The sequence below is a fragment of the Chroicocephalus ridibundus genome, chromosome 4 (assembly GCF_963924245.1).
Source record: "Chroicocephalus ridibundus chromosome 4, bChrRid1.1, whole genome shotgun sequence".
In the NCBI taxonomy this organism is placed as follows: domain Eukaryota; kingdom Metazoa; phylum Chordata; class Aves; order Charadriiformes; family Laridae; genus Chroicocephalus; species Chroicocephalus ridibundus.
In genome coordinates, this window is record NC_086287.1 from 54274867 (window position 1) to 54294329 (window position 19463).

At 41.7% G+C, this 19463-nt stretch overlaps 1 protein-coding gene across 1 annotated transcript in view; it reads left to right on the forward strand.

The window, feature by feature from the left end:
- The first annotated feature begins 1593 nt into the window (after nucleotides 1–1593).
- LOC134514831 (ras and Rab interactor 3-like) overlaps nucleotides 1594–19463 on the forward strand; it is a 173052-nt gene continuing 155182 nt past the window's right edge. Inside the window, exons 1-2 of the mRNA XM_063333147.1 lie at nucleotides 1594–1950; nucleotides 4142–4252. Coding sequence (XP_063189217.1) covers nucleotides 1794–1950; nucleotides 4142–4252 — 268 coding nt within the window. The 5' untranslated portion in view covers nucleotides 1594–1793. The remainder of the gene's footprint in view (nucleotides 1951–4141; nucleotides 4253–19463) is intronic.

Below are 19463 nucleotides of genomic sequence, written 5' to 3' on the forward strand. Positions count from 1 at the left end.
GGAGAATGGAGCATGCCTTAGTGCCGTTCTTCTAGCATGCAGTTGTTTTCCTGTTATAACGTAAATCAGAAAGTCAAAGGCCCATCAGAGCCTAGGCGCTGCCGGAGCCTGAACAGTTAAGGCACAGAAATTTCTGTAGCTATGTGCATGCAAGCAAGCAAGCAAGGAGGTTAACACAACTGGTTCTCTTTGGTTCTCCAGTTTGACTAACCCCTCTTGCACCTGAGACAACTGGGCAACCTTCAGCACAAATCTAGAGTGGTTTCACATGCCGTGTGTACCAGGGCACCCTGAGCACTGCGCAGCCGCATCTCAATATGGCGGATATCGTTCATAAACATGAGAAAAAACCCACATTTGCATGAAGATGGGAAAACACAGAAGATTAGTGATATTTTATTTGCGAAGATTTGCTTTTGTAGGCTAGGATATTTGTATTATAATTATGACACCATCAGAAACAATGCCAGATATGAAGTGTTATATGTTCTGAAGCACAAGGAGAGAGATTCAGGGGGAATCACCTGAAAGGCCTTCCATTGTAAACCAAATGCTGCATTGAAAAGAAAATCGGATGAGTCAATCCCATGTCGTCTACACGTGCTCCCTGACACACACTGCATTTCTGGATACCTGGAAGGAACACAGAACCGATGCCTGTGCTATTGTAGAAAGTTCCCAGAGCTGTTCTCAATGGCTAACAGAAATCACTTAGCATAAATACCAAATTTTAGTTTGAAGTGCCATTTCCCCCCATGGAAGTCCATCTGAAATGCATCCCCTAGAGACAGGTGGAAGAACCCAGGTGCCATCAACACCCGGCTAGCCTCTCACCGAGGCATCCCAGCGCCCTCCCCCCTCAGCCCCGTTCCAACGGACGCTCTTGCCCTTGAGGGCCCTGCCCGCCATCTGCCCAACGGCTCCTGCACCTCAGGTACCGCCGACCCTGCCCTGCCCGCCACCTCCCCAACAGCTCCCGCGCATCAGGTGGCGCCGGCCCTGCCCACAGCCTGTTCCCCTCCACGCACCGATAGCCCCACCAAACGCAACACCAACACCGGGTAATTCCTGCGCCGTTTAGGGGAAAGGATTAATTTAGCCAGTTAATTCCGCCCCCCCCCACCCCCCAAAGAGGCGGGGGAGGCGAGGGTACATGCGCGTTGCCATGGGTGCCGGAGGAGCACCCAGAAAGTTGTGGGAGAGGGGCGGGGAGAAGGGGGCCGGGCTGGGCCGCCCGCCGGGGCTGACTGGCCGCTCGGCGCCGCGCTAATAGCCCCCAGGCCAGATACTCCCGCGGCGGCTGTTTCGCCCACCTGCCGCCATCGTCTGGCGGAGGCGGGAGGGAGGAAAGGAGGGCGGGAGGGAGGAAGGAAAGGGATAAACTTTAAACTTGGCTGGGGCGGGCGGGCGGCGAGCCGCATGGATGCCGCCGTCCCTCGCTGCTGACCCACAGCTCCCGGTACGCTGTGGGGAGGCTGCTGCCAGAGGAGCGCCGGGCGCCGCCGCTCCGCTTCCTCCGCCGCCGGCCATGGTGCGTGTGGGGCGCGGGGCTCGGCCCGGCCCCTGAGAGCGACGCCTCAGCCCCCCTCCTCCCGCCCCCGGTCTGCCGCCGCCGTCTTCCCCGCGCCCCCGCCCGCCTCCACCTGCCCCTCTGCTCCGCCGCCGCCGACCTGAGGCTCTGGGCATCGGCTTCTCTCCGCGCTGCAGCCCGCCCGGCATGGAGCCGTCTGCGGGAAGCCGCCGGGAGTGATCCCGTCTTTCCCACCGACCCCTCGGCGCCCGCGCTCGCTCCGATGGAGCCGGACGAGACGCCGCTCGCTCCCCCGAAGACCATGCTGCTGATGCTGAGGAAAGTTCGCAAGAGGCGGGAGATGCTGCTGCAGCAGCTGGGCTTCATCTGCGCCATCCTCTTCTTCGTCTGGTGCATGTCCAGCCTGCTCTCCAGACTGGGTGAGTGGCTGTGCCGGCGGGACTGGCGGACGCCGGCGGGGCGGCTGGAGCGGTCCCCGGGGGGCTGCCGCCCCGGGGGTTGGCGGGCTCAAGCTGTTCCCGTTTTGAGTTTCTCGGTGGAAGTACCGGGGCGGGCGGGCGAGGCGGGGGGAACAGCGCGGGTTCCTGAGGAGAAACCCCCCGCGCCGGGCAGGTGCATGGCCGCAGCCCCGCGGGAAGGAGGCAGCGGCGTCGCTGGGCGACTGGTGGCCAGGGGCTGCCCAGCACCGAGCCCGCCGGGGTGACGGCCCGCCGTGCCTCTCGGAGGGCGTCGGGTCGGGAATCGGGGCAGCTGCCGGCCTGCGAACGGCCCTGAAGTAGTTTCCCCTCCGCCGCGGCATCAGAGCTGAACCCTCTCCAGCCGCTTGTGGTCCCCTCTGCAACTTCGGGCCGCCTTTCGTTTTTATCCTTGGGCTGTAAACCTCCATCACCTACAACTGCTTCTTTTCGCCATCTTTTCCCTACAGTCCCCCCTAAAGTAGTGCGGATACGGCAGAAAATTCTGTATTTTAAGCAAGGAACAGTGCTAATCTCATGTTTTATAGAGAGAGTATGTTGCATTCTTTGTGCAAGTGCCGTGTTGGTAAACCGATGCATTTATAATTAACTACATCACTCCCATTCGGTTGTTTGTTTTATTTTCCTGCCTGCTGGCACAGTTTGGGCTATAAGTGTGCAGCTTCAGGCCCTCTTCCTGCAATTCGCTTTGCATCCCTCAGATACGAAGTCTAAGGTTGCTGGGACAGCACACGGGTCTCTAGGTAGGACTGCCAACAGTCGTTGAGGGTTTAAGAACAAAATCAAACTAAGCCCAGATCTTACATCCGCGTTTAATGTAAGAAAATGAGATTTCAGCAGAATTAGGATGGGTCATCTGCTTAAATTAAAGATGCAGTTAAAGTGTGTGCTTTAGGGAAGAAAAGATCCGGTGGAACTTGTCATGCTTTCTAAGGCTTTTGTGGTCAAATTATTGTCTGGCTCGTTTGAGATATAGCTAGGATGGCAACTATGCATCCATATAAGAATTCAGTGTCTTAGACCGTATTAGCATACTGCTCATCTTTGAACTTTCAAATTTTTTTTAATTGTGGTTTTGGAGAGTATACTGTTGCTTTCTTTATTTAGAACTGCTGTTTGTCATGCCTATTCCTTTTTTTTTCTCTCCTATTTATTTTCATAAACTTACTGGTTTGTGAAAGCATGTAGTTGGGGTATGGTTAAGTTTACGTAGTTTGAGGGGGTTATTTTGTTGCAGATGACAGTTTTCCAGAACTTTTTTAGGTTTACATGAAAAATGTCATGACTAATGAAAGTTTAATCTCCTGGGTTATCAACTAAATCCCTCATAACCTAATTTTTGATGGTATGCTGCATCAGGTATTTTTTTTTTCAGCTGGCTAATTTACAGTATATTGTATCCATAAACACTGACCATCTGTTATAATTGTGGCGTCAGAATATTTTAACAAATACTCTAGCCAAACTAACTTCCAAGCTAGACTTTTTTTTTTCTTTTTGCAAGAGTCGCTGTAACAAAGCGCAAGCATTATGATGACTGAATATGAAGTCTAAGATCAGCCGTCGGAGAATTTTTTTTATTATAATAATGTTCATTTGAAATGGATAAGGTTCAGATGGAAGTGATTTAATTAAGAGGTTCTATTCTTCGTTTAATTATTATAATAGCATACCCTGCATCATAACAAGTGCTCCTTCTGTACTCTATTCAGCAAGTTCCCTTGAGAATGCTTCTGGAATACGAGTTTAGGCAAAAGCGCCATTGACTTCTAAAGAAGTTTGTTTTTCTTCAGATTTGTGGGGATTCACAGTGCAGTTATTTTCCATTTTCTTTGACAAGTTATGCAGGGATTAATATTATCAAGTATACCAAACACTGAAAAGATCAGCCCCTAGACTCAGAATAAACCAAAATGTAACTGGAACATGACCATAAGCATTTCTATTTTTTAAGAAATCAGTAATGTAATATGTGCAAGTGCAAATGACTAAATGGAAGTGTGATTGTTGCTCATGTCAGCATAGCTGGGCTGGTTTCATCTGTAGGAACTGCTAAGTGTTGAGCTAAGCCCAGTTAAGACAATGCAGGAAAAGATTAGTGACAGTGGGCATAACGTTTTTCTATTTAATATAGGCCAAGAATCAACTGTTGGAGACAGACGCGTTTTGTCAGAAATATGGAGGAATAGAAGGTTGATGGCATCACCTAATGGGACACATGAAGAAAAGAATTGTACAGATCCAGGTAAGACAGGAAAACTTTGCAATGTCTTATGAGCTCTTGAGATGTATTGCGTGGTGCTGTCATGACCTATGCATGCAGTACAGAACTATCATGCAGTGATATGTTAGGGGAACCATAAAAGCGTCAAACCTGAAAAAGAGCAGGACTGTTCTGAGTAGAAATAAGGTTTATCGTGCTATATAATACCATGAATTTATCTATCAAAGGCAAAAGTTAATGTTCAGGTATAAGAAAGTTTTGTGGTCATTATGAAACTTGTGCTGACAATTTGATTTCTCTAATTTTGTTTCTTTTGATGATTATCGCTGTCTAGCTGATGCTGTTTATACTGCACTGGTAACGAGAGGTGTACTCTTTTTGAAACTCTAGGTGGCTAAACATGCAGTGTTTGAGATACCATCTGAGCACAGTGTATTCAATGTGTTTGTTACCATTATAAGTTTAATCATGTTTTGCTAGTTTAATGATAAACTATGTATTTAGAGTAGGAATTTATATTGTGTGGAGGGGGATGATGAGGTAAGTAATATGGAAACCCTGGAATCCACTTTACTTCAGGATATCTGTCTTGGCCAGGCGATAATAATTGATTGAGGGCAGGGGTAGATGACGCATTTTAACATCAGTGTTAGTCCACAATGCTTTCATCTTCCCATCTGTCTTTCTAGTGTGTATTTCCTTTCTCTCTCTCCTTGCCTCTCTGTGGTTTACGGTGTGTGGGAGACGAGACATTTTGCCAGTGGCACTAGCCAAATTAATTTAAAGTTCAGATTTTTTTTATTTTTTTAAAATATGACTCTTTGATCAACTCTTTTATGACAGCAGAGTCTGTGCCTTCTCGCAAACAGTGACAGCATGAGTTCTTGGGTACTGTCAGCCCCAGGCACTAGAAGAGTTTGGAGCAGTACTTACTTCTCCCCACCTCAGTTACCCATTTGTTATAATGCAGAGGCACCTGTTGTATAGACTGAAGATAACTATGGTATTTGTGCACTTCTGAGAGGAGTGGAAGAACATCGCACAAAGTATGTAGGTCCAAAAGCATTAACTGTATCATCTTGATGTCCAAGAGCTTCTCTGTGCTTCTGTTAAGAACTTTATGGGTTAGTTGTCTGCATCTGTAACCTTATGATGCTGTTGATTTGTCTGTCAAAGTTGTTCATAAACAAGAAAGAAGACAAAAGTGACCTTGTAAACATGTAATTATTCCTGATGATTAGTCAGAAAATACTGTTCTTTCCCACTCCTTTTTAATTTTTCTCCACATATGTGGATGCATCAATGTGGTCATGTCTGGACACATACTTGTCAGCACACTTGGAGCCAAGCAAACAAAGGCCGCAATATCATAGAAAGCTGGATCAGAAAGATGCCCAGCAAAGTTCTTGATGGGGATTTCCATTTAATATGAATGAGAATGTTTTTTGCGATGATGTGATAAAACTGCCAAGGGAAAACATATGTTTATGTTAAATTGGAATGCTAGGAGCAGTTTTGACTTCTCCAGATGTTTAGAATAAATAGCTCAGCTCCCTCCATTCCTCTAAAATTGTAAGATTAGTTTAAGAACAATTGTAATAAATAAATACAATCAGGTCATTTTGATGGGCTTTCTGAAATTCAGGTCGTTGAGATGCACTTTTTTCTGTAACCACAAGAGAGGCCCAAATACGCCTCAGGATGCTGAGGTTCTAAGAAAAGTATGATGAGGCTTGCATTAAATTCATGATTTCTAGTCACAGTGCTGGAATTAGCCTTTCTTTTTAAAGGTGTTTCTTCTGTTAGAACGCAGATTTACAGATCAAATATGTCACAGGATTGCAATGGTAACATTTTTCAGTCACTTCCTGTTATTCTGCAGTTATGTACAGCTTATCTCAGTCTATCTTCTGCAGATGAAGGGGGGATTTAGATGCTGCAAGATGTGAGATAGCTGCAAATGAAGGGAGCATCTGAAAATATCTCAAATTGATGTTTGTTGGAGAGGAATGGGTCTGTAAGAACCCATGATTGATATTGCTCAGTAATGACTTCTGTAGGCTTAGGGGTTTTTTTTGGGAGGGTATTTTTTCTTTTTGGGTTTTTTCTTTTTTTGGTGTTTGGTTTGTTGTTTTTGTTTGTTTTTTTTTTTCATTCTTGTCTGGTAGCCAGAGATTGAAATTTGCCCTGTAATGAGAAGAAGGTACAGTGACCTAAAACCTATCAAAAAGGAGCAAGTAGAATAGCTCATCTCCATGGGAATGTAGCTTGTGTAAACGCCTGACTACATCTGAGGAAAGTAGTCCCAGGAAAAGTTGTATCGAGATTGCATAGAAAATTGGTGAGAGAGTGTGGATTTTCAGATGGAATATGCAAGTTTTCAGTCATGAGCTTATCCCAATGTAATGAAAATCTCAGGAATGTGCTGTCAAACACTTTAAATGACTGGACTTTATTTCTGGTCTCTTTTTTTTTTCTAATCTTTAGAACAAATAGTTAATATGTATGTATGTTGTATGAATACAGTGGTCTCTGTAAGCTCCTTTATGAGAAGTACTTTTTCTTACTGATGTCATTTCTGTATCTGCCTTAAGCACTGGGGACCCTACAAATGCATGTGTGTGTACGTGGTATTATAGCAGTTTTCTTATGTTATGTGGATATTTTTCTATGTGTGTTTAGGGTACAAGAACTTCATAATACCTTGGGAAATGCAAGTTCTTGCTGAGAGCCTGTTAATCCTTTGTGTCATTGCAGTGCTATTGCTGTGCTCCCTCTTTATTAGCTTCCCACACAAGTCTGCAGCTTTACTTCCCTTTTCTCAAAGGCTTTCAACAAAGTTAGTTTATTTACCACTTCACTTCCTTTTCTTACATACATGCAAATAAAAAAAAATCCCCAGTTTTCAGAAATTGCAGCCACAGAAGTTTGTAAGACAGTGGTAAGAAAGGTTCACCCTTGGTCACATACCTTGGGAGAAAAATTCCGTAAGCTTCCAGAAGTGATGTTTAAAGCCTGTAGAAGCTGGTATCTACTAGAAGCTCGCATAATCTGCGCTGTCTGAGATTGTCTCATTTACTGAAGTAGGTAATCTTGGATTGTGTTCTTCTGGAAACATTAGTAATGCTTCTGGGGCCATTGTGTCAGAACAGAAAAAACTTTGAAGTCTTGGCAATGCTGCTTTTTAAAAGAACCCTGAGTCTCTGGCAAAAGAAAGGAAAATCTGTGTGTATGTATATATATATATATATATAAAAAACTAGAGGAGAAAGGTTTTTCTAACATTTGGAGGTTAGAAGGACTGATATTCATGAATATCTTAAGAGGTGCTACACACTTTTTCTGATACTATCTGTACTTCCTTATGACTGCAGGGTAGTTGCTATCTGTCCCATAACAGCAGCAAAGGAACTGTGGGTCAGCTGCAGAAAGGAGGTGGAGCACTTGTGAGCGCTGAGCCAACCTCAGCTCTAGTCTGGACTAAGACCAAATCCTCACCAAAGTTAATGTGTTGAGTAGCATTTTTTCCATTAAAGATCCTTCCTGGCTTGACACTTCCCCTTTTGCTGGAAGCCATGAAAAGATACAAGTCTTTATGTTGTCCTGGAGCCAGGCTGGAGGGCTTATAGATGGTATGTAGAAGGCTCTGGACTTCAAAAATTTCATGAGAGCCTGGGATTTTTGAATTGTGAATCTTATGTTTATTTTGTATTGAGTAACGCTCTGGATGGCTGCAGTGGGTACCCCTCTTTGAGGGAAACCAAACTTACCTTTTCTTTACAGCTCTGGGTAAATGTCTGTGGAGGAGGGGTTGATCCAACCCTCACTGAAAGCAGAGCGATCAGAAAGGGAAAGTAGTTGTCTCTAGCATCTTAACAGATCTCATTAGTTTGCAACCAATTTTTTTTGCCTTATCCAAGCTCTCACTTCCATCTGCCATCAGCTCGCTAGCTTGCAGTGCCATCTGCCCAGCAAGTCTGATTTATAGCTTCTCTGCTCCAATGGCTCACCTCTTGTTTCAAAATGTTCCCATGACTCCATGTCCTCCAGAACTCCGAGTAACGTTTCCAGAGCAATTACAAGCTGGGGTGACTGGATAGTGTGGTGTTTCTAACCATCTGACTCCACTGGGTCGTGTTAGGCTGTTAAAGCAACTGTTCTGGAGTCCTTTCAGTTGTGAATATTTTCAAGTAATCCCTGTATACAGTACAGAGAATATTTAAACTACTTGCTGTGAATTAGAAATGTATTGGAATATATTTGCATTAGTCTTCTCACACTAGTCAGTGAGGTGTCTTGTAACTGAAAGAACCGGTGGGGTTTTCTGTCCAGTGGTTTGGCAGTTGTGGACCGTTCATGAGCTACATTGATTTTAAATAGCTGGGGATTTCGTTCAAGTGTGCTCTTCTCATTGTTATCGGTGGGTAAAGATGAATTGTGGGCTGGGGGAAAGGCAGGGGTTAGCATTTCTTTCTGAGCCATGCTGCCTTTTCACTTTAGAATTAAAAGCTGCATTCTAGCAATGCTTTCTGTTTTTGCAGTGAGAGAATCAGTCCTCTACAGTGAAATAAAGTGTTTCCCAGCAGTATGTGTATAACTGAGTTCTGAGTTACGATCAAAAGTCATTAAGTCTGTGTATATTTTACACCATTAGTTATAACCTTGGGGACTCATGTAGGATGTGATGCATTGTACAGAAACTTCAAAAGTCTTACACAGTTTTGTTAACATACCACAGAGAGTGCAAGAGCCTGATACTTTTTCTACAAAAATCGATGACGGTGTTCTCACTGACTAGGGGAGACAGGACTGACTCTTCAAAGTAATTTTCCAAAAGGATAGAAAATGCTATTTCTTGTATATTTGTAGTAAAGACAGTATTGTAAACATTGATTTCCATAAATTTTATTTAACAAATGCAGTGCTTAGTTAAATGCATCATTCTCAATATGCTGGATTGACGTATTCGTTTTTTTCTTAATCCTTGTAGTCACCTTATTGTATAAGATAATGAACTTCATGTAATAAATACTGATCTAAACATACTTTTGTTGCTGGTGGAATATATCGTTTTGTGCTGATGGAAATTCTCTTTAAACAATGCGATAATATGTATTTATTTTAAACAGTGTGCTTGTGATCTTACCTAGATCAAACTTCCATTTTGTAGCAGGGATAAGTCCCTTAAACCTCCACTCTTAAGGCAGTGATAATAATAATAAACAACTGTAACCCTTTGTTTCATGAACAGTCTAAATTGATTAGCTCAGCATGACCTGCAGGTTCTCTTACTATGCATTTGTACAGTACCTAGCACAGGAAGACCATGGTCTCATGGAGGTAATACAGACAACAACTGTGTTATTTGCGAATATTCCCTTTTGGCCTTTTAGTCAGACTTGCTGTCTGTCTCGATGCATAGAAAACGTGCAGCTGTTGTTGTGTGATCTATTTATTGATAGTGCATACATTTTGATTTAAAATGTTTCTTTACTCCAATGTCTTATGCTCTCAAAGATGAGGAAATTTACCAGCCTTAAATATCCTGTTCTTGCGTTGGTCTAAGAGGAAATGAAAATTGAGGAAAGGTGTAAGAAACAATTTCTTTGTTGCTTCATGCATATGGTATTCACATAACATAAAGGTGCAGTGTCCAGCGAATGTCTGTGTATATAGGCACAGATGCACAAATTTATGTAGTGGAAAGACTTACTAACTGGCTGGCATTTAGCTTATTTCTTAGCCACTTGTCATATGCTTGTGGGGTTTTATTTGTTTCAGGTTGGTTTTGGGTTGTTCCCTGCCCTCCTTCCCCCCCGGTGTGTCTGGACTCACTCTTATCCCTGTAGATGCTGAGCGGTAAACTTTATTGATTGTGATCTCACTTGGCTGGTTTCTGTTTCCAGGGAGAGAGAGACGTGTGACAATTTAAAACCACTTTTAGCGGACTAGTTGAGGGCAAATGACAAACGTTTAATGGCAAGTTTTTCTTGTGTGGCTCCCAAGGCCTCCTAATCAGAATTCACACCTAGGTTTAGGTTGTTCAACCTAGTGTTCTGACACTCTTTGCCTAGCTTATTGATGTGTGTATTAAACGGGTTGGCAGGTAGATGTCATTGAAGTTAATTGGGAAAAGTGTTTTGTTTATTTTTTTGTGAACTGGTATAGGAAATGTGCTTTGTTCAAAGCTAGAATTTAAAAAAATAACCAGCCTTCTCTCTGAGCTGTTCATTTTCTAGCAGTGTATTAATAATGGCATCCAAAATAGTAGAAAGAAATGAGACAAACATTTCTCTGTGCTTTGGCTCAACCTGCTAGCGTCGTGCCCTGGAGAGCTGAGAACAGAAAACGAACTCCAGGGTAATTTATCCATTTCCCCAGGTCTAGGTGCCAACATTGCAGGAAGTAGTTTAACACACAGTAAATAAGTGTCTGACTAAAATGCCATGTAGAGATGTAATAAACAAGGGCAAATAAACAAAAAGATATACTATTTAATATATTACTGTATCTTCTTAAACCTAATAAAAATGTTACTTGATATAATCTTTATTTCATATGACTCAGACTTATAGTTAGTTTTGGTCCAGTTGAAGCACACTGTGGATAAGGACTTTTACAAGCTAAGTCTGAAATCAAGAAGCAGGCTGGAAATAAAAATCAGTATTTCTAAAAAGTAGCAGCCTCACAGCCAAATTTAACATCTGTGGACACAGGCCCTTGCTTTCTTTGAAGGGAACAAAACAGCCAGGTTGGATACTCTGGAGTGGTAGACTGAGATCTAAAGTTTCCTGTATTAGCCCAGCTCTAATATTTAGATGCCTGCCTATATTTCAAAACACATTAACTAAGCATTTCTCAAACATTAATGTAGTTATCCTGCAACATCTCTATTTCTGTGACTGCAGACAACTCAGGCAGACAGCAGCTGTGTAAATTGGTGACGTGAGGTCAAATAGGAAATATGTGGTAAAACAAAGAATCAGATCCAGGTACCTCAGTCCTGATACAGGCTCTCCTGCAAAGATGATGTTTGAACAGAAATTTGGTCTAATATGACCTCCTGAGGCTCCATCCAGCCTGAGCTTTCCTGTGATCTGGTATGGAAACCAAATGAATTACATTTCACTCAGGACATATTTGAAATCCTGAATTGAGGATTTCAAAATCAAAGTTAATGAGACTTGGGCATGCAGATCTCCATGGTATCACTGACTGTCTCACACTTAACGTGGGATAATGTATGTGTATTTAGGTCTGTTCTTCACTGGTATAACCATGCAGATTGGCCTTTCTGTGTGGAAATCTCCTCCATTTTCCACTCAGAAAATTGTGCTGTTGGTGTAAAATCTGTGTTTAAATTTACCCATCCTTATCCATGGCAATTTCACTCTCACTCCTTGCTTTTTACCTTATTGTCTGTGACATGTCACCATGTACTGCAGTTGAGATAGAAAATGCTGCTTTGTATCATGCATAACTGTTACCACACCTCACTTTACTGTTGTAGGAAGCAGGTTGAAATGGCATTATAAATCAATCTGTAATCATTAATCCATACTCTTGCAGTCGGCTCAGGACAGAGTCTTCATGAGGTGCTGGATTGTTTGATAGATATTAAAGCTCTGCATTCATTATTTCATCTCTGTGCTCTCGGTGTCTCATCAGTCCATAACTTGGACAACCAGTGTGGAGGATTCAGGCAAAACTGGACAAGCACAGAACTGGGCTGCAGGGAAGTAGATTGAAAAGCACCTGGAGGTAGAAAATGGTCACCAGAAGCTGCAAGAGGGATAGGGAAAGTTGGGATTTGGAATTGGGTGGTAGAAAGATTATCCAGTCATGGAGCCTGGCATTGGAGGACAGGTGAAAGGGGCACAAAGATGTGAGTGGAGGGAGGCTGAATTTGGGTAATGAACCATGCGAGAATCCTGGGAGTAGCAGGGCAAGGAGGCAGGCCCCGGGGAGTAGTAATCAGAGAAAGTGATAAAAGAGGTATGCAAAATCAAATTGCAGTGAGAGGTTTGGTTTTGGTTGGGCAAGGAATCTAGAAAGAAAAGCAAAGGGAGTCTCTAAAAAGGACTTAGGTTACAAAAGGGTTGCTTTGTGTTTGGCACATAAAACTGGAAGCATTCACAATTATACACGTTTTGATTTATGTTTTAGTTTGTTGGGTGTTTTTTTTTTTTTTTTAGCATGGATTGGGTATCAACAAAGAACCTTCTCAGAGCTTATATCTAGATGGTGTCACTAGTATAAAGCAATTTAGAAAGCTTCACCAAAACTGGACCCTCCTGAGTCTCAACTCTCTCTTTGAATCTGTGTTTGTTCTGAGAGTCAAAATGACCAATTTAAAAATACACTTAGGCACAGTGTGCAATTTCATTACAGTAAATTGAATTTAAACTTTGTTTTGCTAAAATTTCTAAGAACCTTCATAATTGAATTATTTTTTTCAGAAGTTACAAAATTTTATTGTATATATCTATTACTGCGCCTTCCAGAGAGCAAGAGGATAATTTAGACTCTGCCTGTTCAGTTGCCATACATTCTTGCTTGTTGGACTATTCTCAGAAATTGCCAAAATGTGATGAACTATTTTTCTCCTGCATAGGATGCACTCACTTGTTCAGTGGGTTGAGGGTAATATGACTGGACCTATTGCACACAGGTATTTAAACCTTTGAATAGCAAGGTGTAAATATTCACAGATGGTGGGCAACATTTAAACTCTGAGAACGGTAGGGTTAAAGTCGATGAAATATCAGCGTGTGACCTCTCTCAAAGAGAGAGGCATTTGTTCTTTAGGGCTTCTGGGAGCATATCAGTGTTGGTGTACACTGCTGTAACTCCACCATGTCATTGCAGCCGTGACAGTTCTCAGCAGCTGAGGTTCTGCCCTACAGGTTTGTTGCTGGATGGTGAGATGCTGTTTCTGGTTTAGTTCTTCAGTGAGAATCTTCTCTCTTTAAATACTTTTCATGCCTTCATAAAGGTTGCATTCTTTGATTATGTCACGCTTCATTAAATCCCTCTGCAGGATCTTTGGCTACTGTTGTCTAAAATTGTAAGGCTTCTTCTTACCTTCGTAAGCCTTTCACAGGCCTTCCTCTTCCCTGTTGCTGCTAGCCTTTGTCTGCTTCCTTTATCTGCACTGAAACTTTGAGATGAGTTTCCAGTGTCCATTTGCGTTTCCTTGTTATTTTTATGTAGCCCCTTCCAGATTAGTATGTGAAAGAAACTATCTGGAATACTATAATTATTCTTTTCTGAACCTCACGGCACGCTCAGGAGATCGACCAGCCAGGACTGGCTAGACAGGGAAGAAGTCAAAGCTGGCATATTAATTAGTCCTGTTTCAGTTGTGCACAGAGGCTTTGCTGGTGGAGGGAGAAGAGGAGGGTCACTATAGAGCTATAGTGTTTTCAGTCCTTGTTGTGTGATGCAGTGGCAGTCCTTAAGAGCACCTAATGGAAATGGACAAGGAAAAGGAAAAAGAAGACAGAAAAAGACAAAGTGACTTGCCCAAAGTCTGCAGAGAGGATCAGTTGCTGTGTTTTTTTCCCCCCTTAATCATAACTCGTAGCCATACTAAGTTCATTGAGCCTGGAGCTGTTGCTGCTCCCACCATCATGACTTGACTCCTTTATTATGCTTTTTTCATGAGAAATGTAACTTTTCAGAGTTGAGATGGTTTTTCCCCTGCTGTAAGTTTTTACAAAGCCTAACATGGGGCACCAAGACTAGTTACTAGCATAAATGGAGCGAGGATATGCCCAGAACTGCTTCGGTATGCTTAATGTTTTTGATTTACTGTGATACCTAGAGGCTGCCAAATGAAGTATCCAGCTTGCCCCTAGGAAGTAAAGTGGTTACCACTTTGCAGCCAGTTATAGCAGGTAGCTGAATGCTACCTTACAAAGCAATTACCATTTCTCCTTCTCCTCCACTTAGAGGGAGAAGGACTGATGGAGGAAACTTGGAATATATACATCTCTTCAGTTGCTCCCACAAGGGGGTGAGGAGATGTCTGGCTGGCCCATCTGTGGGCCAGCTCCTATCCACAGAGAATGGGGATGAAAAATTGTGACTAGAGAAGTTGCAGGTCTCTGCTGTGGTGATGGTTCCACCACTGAGGAATGTTTCTTTGGGACCACTGTGTGAGGGGGACTGTATAAAATACTGACAGTCCTTTGCCATACCAGGGATAAAATGAGCACCTCTTGTTGCTTGCAGGCTGAAAGAGGAAAGAAAGGAAGAGTTCAGCAATATTTCCTCATGTGTGAGCAAACCTCTGCTTGAGCCTGACTCAAAGGTTTTTGAATATTTGGGGTTTTTTTCTTTGATTGAGAGGTGGCAAGGCTTTGTCTTGGCCGTAACTGACTTTTGACTCCAGAACAAGTACATCAGATTTGAAGTTAATGAATTATGTTTTTTAATTCTGTATGGATTTACTATAGTTATTTGGTTGTCCAGGATTGATTAGTAACAGCACCTGATGGGTGAGTTCTTAGTTGGAGAGACTATCTGGGATCATCTCCAGAACTGCTTTAATCTGTGGATATTCAGGGCAACTAAGTTTAGTAAGTACTACTTAGGTAATTAGAGTTTGGAGCTGGGCTGCTTTCTCTGCAAGACAACAGACTGGTAAAGGGAAACTAGTCAACTTAGTTCAGTGTTATCTTTGGTATAGCACAGAGTTTGGTCCCACCCGGCTCAAGAGTTTGATTTTTTTTTTTTTTTAATATGTTATGGGGTTTTGACAGTAGAAATAATATTACTCTTCATGTAATCATGGAGGTAGCAAAACTAGCACAAATTGCTTATGTTGAAAGGAGTATTTATGACTGTTTATGAAACAATCACAACATTCATTTTGCACTCTGGACTCAAGAAAAAAATGCAGGCTGGCTAAAGAATAATTAAGTCTCTGATAAATAACTACTTGTGAGATTCTCTACACTTAACCGTTTCACCAGTTTGTACCCATAGATGTAGGTACAAGACCAATTTGCATATTTGGGGAGATGTTACCTTGAAAAAAGGACAGTTGCCATGATCATACGAGCACTTCAGGGTCTTAAAAAGTACTATGTTTCTATAAGCTCAGTGGCTTTTGAAATTGGTCAGATTTGGTGGAATGCATGAACTTATTTGCAGAATCTTTTGGTTTTGTTGGACACTTTCAAAATTTGGTGTTTTCTCCCCTATTCCAGCCCATGCAGGGTTGAATGCTATGCAAGTGCCACCAGCGTTACTATTCTTCTGGGAAGAGATTGCAGAAGGGATGGGAATAGTGATGCACATACTATATGCTTCTTAATGAATTAAATTGTCATCTTCACAAGTAAAATTCTTTCATCTGATGACTGATTCGAAATATTTTGGTCTTACCATATTGACTCGTGACTGGACTCTTAAGGTCAAGCACTGGTGTGCAGCTCTGAGGAGGAGAGATTGCACCTCTGCCAGAAGCTTTTTGATGGGGACCCAGCTGTGGTCTGTGGGTCAATTCTGTCCTTCTCCAAAGGGTTTTCAGCTGTGAGGGGCAGCACATCTGGTAGCTTGTGGAAGAGTTGAGGACCTCCTGTGTCCAGCGTGTAGGGTGGAAAATGGCTCTGTTGGACAACCCTGGCTGTGTGCCCCTCTGTGCTAAGGTGCTTAGCCCTGTGACATCATGCTGTGCTCAGGCTCTGGTAGGGGGTGACATCTTGTGATTCTGGACTGTCTACAGATATGACCCCGAACTGACATCTTGATTATTATCATAAAAAAGCAGATTACCATCTGTTTTGTTTAGAAAACGAGGTTCAGTCACTGTACTAAGTGGAGAGAGTTTTTTCTTCATCTTGTTTGGAGTATTTACAAAATCTTGTTTCTGTTTTTGTAAGTTACAGATGGCTATCTGTCTGTTGTTTTAATGACTATTTTAATGTAGTAGCTGAAGTTTGCGATCAGTAGTTCTGTGCCTTGACATGAAATATACGGGGCTGTATCATAACCTTATACACAGCTCTTTATTACAAGAGACCCAGATCCAGTGTTTCAGCGTGGCACAGAGACGAGGAAATCCTCAATTCTAGCTGTGGCTGCAGCAGTGACTGGCCTTTGTGATTCCCCTCCCACCCCCCCATATTCCTTTACTCCACAAAAAATACTTTTTTCTCTTTTTTTTTTCCCCAGGGTGCAAAAAATTACTTGAACACTAGTGGGGAACCTAGATCCCTTTATCCTTCTACAAATACTATCCAGTTAGATTGGACTCTGAACATGAAAAGCATCTTTATAATAATAAGCCTTGTTGTCCATAGAGAATGAAGATGATCCTGGTTTTCCCAGTGGTAGATTTGCACCTGCTTAGCTGCCACAGTATAAATTCTGATTCAAAGTGAGTGTAAGTGTGCTGTAGCTTGACAATGAGGCATCTGTTTCTTATCCTCACATTATTCAGTTCATTGCTCTGATTATTTCTTTTTTTCCTTTGCTAAAATACCTTTCCTCCTTTTCGGCCTGTAAAATTTATCTTTAATATGGGATAAACAAATGGATTGCTTGTTTTAAAATTGTGTTATCAGATTAGGCATTTACAGGAGTAAATTCAAAGGTTTACAGTCATTATGTTCCCAATGAATGCATTTATATTCTGCTAGTAAATATATTTGTGTCTTAAGGAAACAACAGTTATTCTTTTCTAAGGGTTATTACTAAAAATGATGTTTCCCTTCTTTATGTACATGGTGTAGCATACCCTTCCGTGACTTGCTATTTTCATTGCACAGTGACTTTATACACTTAATCTTGGAGAGGCAACTTGGATCGTATTATTTAACAGCCGTGGATAAAAGCCTCTTGCAATTATGAGATTAACCAGAGTTACACTATGTTTTGATTCTTCCTGAAGTGTGATATGTGAATACATCCATGCTTTGACTGGACACGTGTTTGACTTTTTTATTTTCTCTCCGTTTTTTTTTTTTCTTTTTGCTTTGGAGAGAAATTCTGTTAGGTGAAAGATTTTTGAAGAATTTAAAAGGCTTAAATTCCATGGGTGTTCCTTCAGATGCTGCTAGGAGTGCCAGGCAGCTTTACCGCTGCAAAATAACAAAAAACAAGAATAGAAATTTTTTCTGGCGGTTGAGCTGTATGGTTTATGTTTTATGAGAAAATAATTCAGATCATTTGATTTTCTTTGAAAGAAACTCGGGAAAGAAGTGTGCGTTTTCTCCCTTCTGTGAAAACATGCAGTCTCCAATATATGAAGTTAGAAACACATAATTAAAGTTGTGAGGAAAAATCATACTGCTGTGAGGTATTTACTGATGATAAAAATCTCTAAAATCCTCTTTTTTTGTTGGTTTGGGTTTTTTTTGTTCTTTCCCCCTGCTCCCCTTAGCTTACCAAAATTTAATGCTAGCTGTAAAATAGCTCTGGCTTTTTAGAGCATGATGAATTTATTTGTACTGAAACATTTAACTTTATGATGCTAAATAATTTTATGGGGGAAAATATCTGTTAATTCAGATATTTGAAAATAGGACCAGGTTGGCTTTCATAAATCAGCACAACTCGTATTTCTTGATGTTATGTAACGGCTATTGATGTGATGCTAGAATTTAAACTTCAGAAAAAGCTGATTAATGTAAACCTCCCATGTAGCGTTGAGGACAGGCTGGAGTGACATCTCAGCTGAAGTGAAATGACCCACACAAACATGGTTGCAGTTCAGTATTACAGAAATTGTCCTCTCTCTCAAAGTTAGCCTAAACGTATGACTAGATTTAGAGGTTTGTACTTACTTTGGGTGTTTGGATTAATTTTTCATTTAATTGACATCCTTTTTTTCTTTGTAATCCACTTTTTGGAAATAGAGACTGTGGAATGGAGTTTTGCAGCACACAAGCAGCAGTCCCTGCAGGGCACCATTTTTGCCTCAGGACAAAGCTGTCTAGAACTGGAATTTTTTTACAATACCCCATACTACAGTGCATTCACTTCTGTTTGAAGGCCAGATTTTTAAGTATGCACACTGTGGATCAATGGTTGATCAGGATTTCACTTGGCTCTGTTCAGCAAACATTCTGATTTAGTACATCATTTTTGCACAACTTTACAATTAGACATGCAGTTAACCTGGAGTTGAAGTTGTTGATCTTCTCAAATGGAGATATCTCCAATGCCTTGAGCATCCATCAGGAAGCATCATTCATATTTCAGCATGTGTTCAGGTAAAATGTGACTTAGACTCATGCAGGAATCGAGGTTTTTGAGTGTTGGGTTGTGGGTTTTTTATATTTCAAAGGAGTATTTTAGTGTGGTGGCCCCACTGGCCCTTCCTAAGCCACTGTTTACATCAGTAGGACTTCTCTCCCTACACAGCAGATACAGCTTTGCACTGCTACATCTAGTGGAAGCTTGGATCTTGCTATTATAACCTGCATGTGGGTTCTCTGATTTACATCAGGGCTGATATGCTCCTAAGATGCACTGCTACTTGCAGTGGGGAATGGAGATTTTATATGTCTTTGTCTATTATATTTACGTGATCTGTAAAGCTAGTGTGTGAGCTGACCATCTAATGACCTTTAAAAATGAAGCCTTTGAGGAGATGAAGAGGGATTTGTCAGTTGACAGATTTGTGCTAGCAAGCTCCAGGTTATTTACGGAAGTCTGGAATTTTGTGCTCTTGGATTTAAAGAATACTGTGTAATTCAGATCAAAGGCAAAGTATTAAAATCTTAATTCCACTGAGGGAAATATCCTTTATTTTGGCATTCTCAGAGAATTCTCAGAATTATTGTTAATTCGTGTTACTAATGCACCTTATAAAAGAGAAAAAAAATTAGTTTTCTCTTAATTTATGGTGAAACCGTTTTTCTTTCACAGCAGGACTATGTAGCAGTCTGTGAAGCTTATTTGTCATCTTAACAAGTGAAACTCCATTCTGATATTAAATCATACAAAATCACAGAGTTTGCTGTCAGGTGTTTTCTCCCCTAATTACATATCCAAAACATTGACATGCTCAATTTTATCGTTAAAGTACTGGAATATCCCTGTGTCATCAAAATGATTAGAGAGCATATAGATAAGTAGGAGGAAGGAGGGGAGCCAAGGGAAAGGACATTTCAAAACTATTATTGTTGCTGTTCAAGAGGAGTGTTTAAATCAGTACAGATGGAAGATGCTAAACTGAGTTCCTGTGGACTTTTACAACCAGCTTAAAATTCATGGG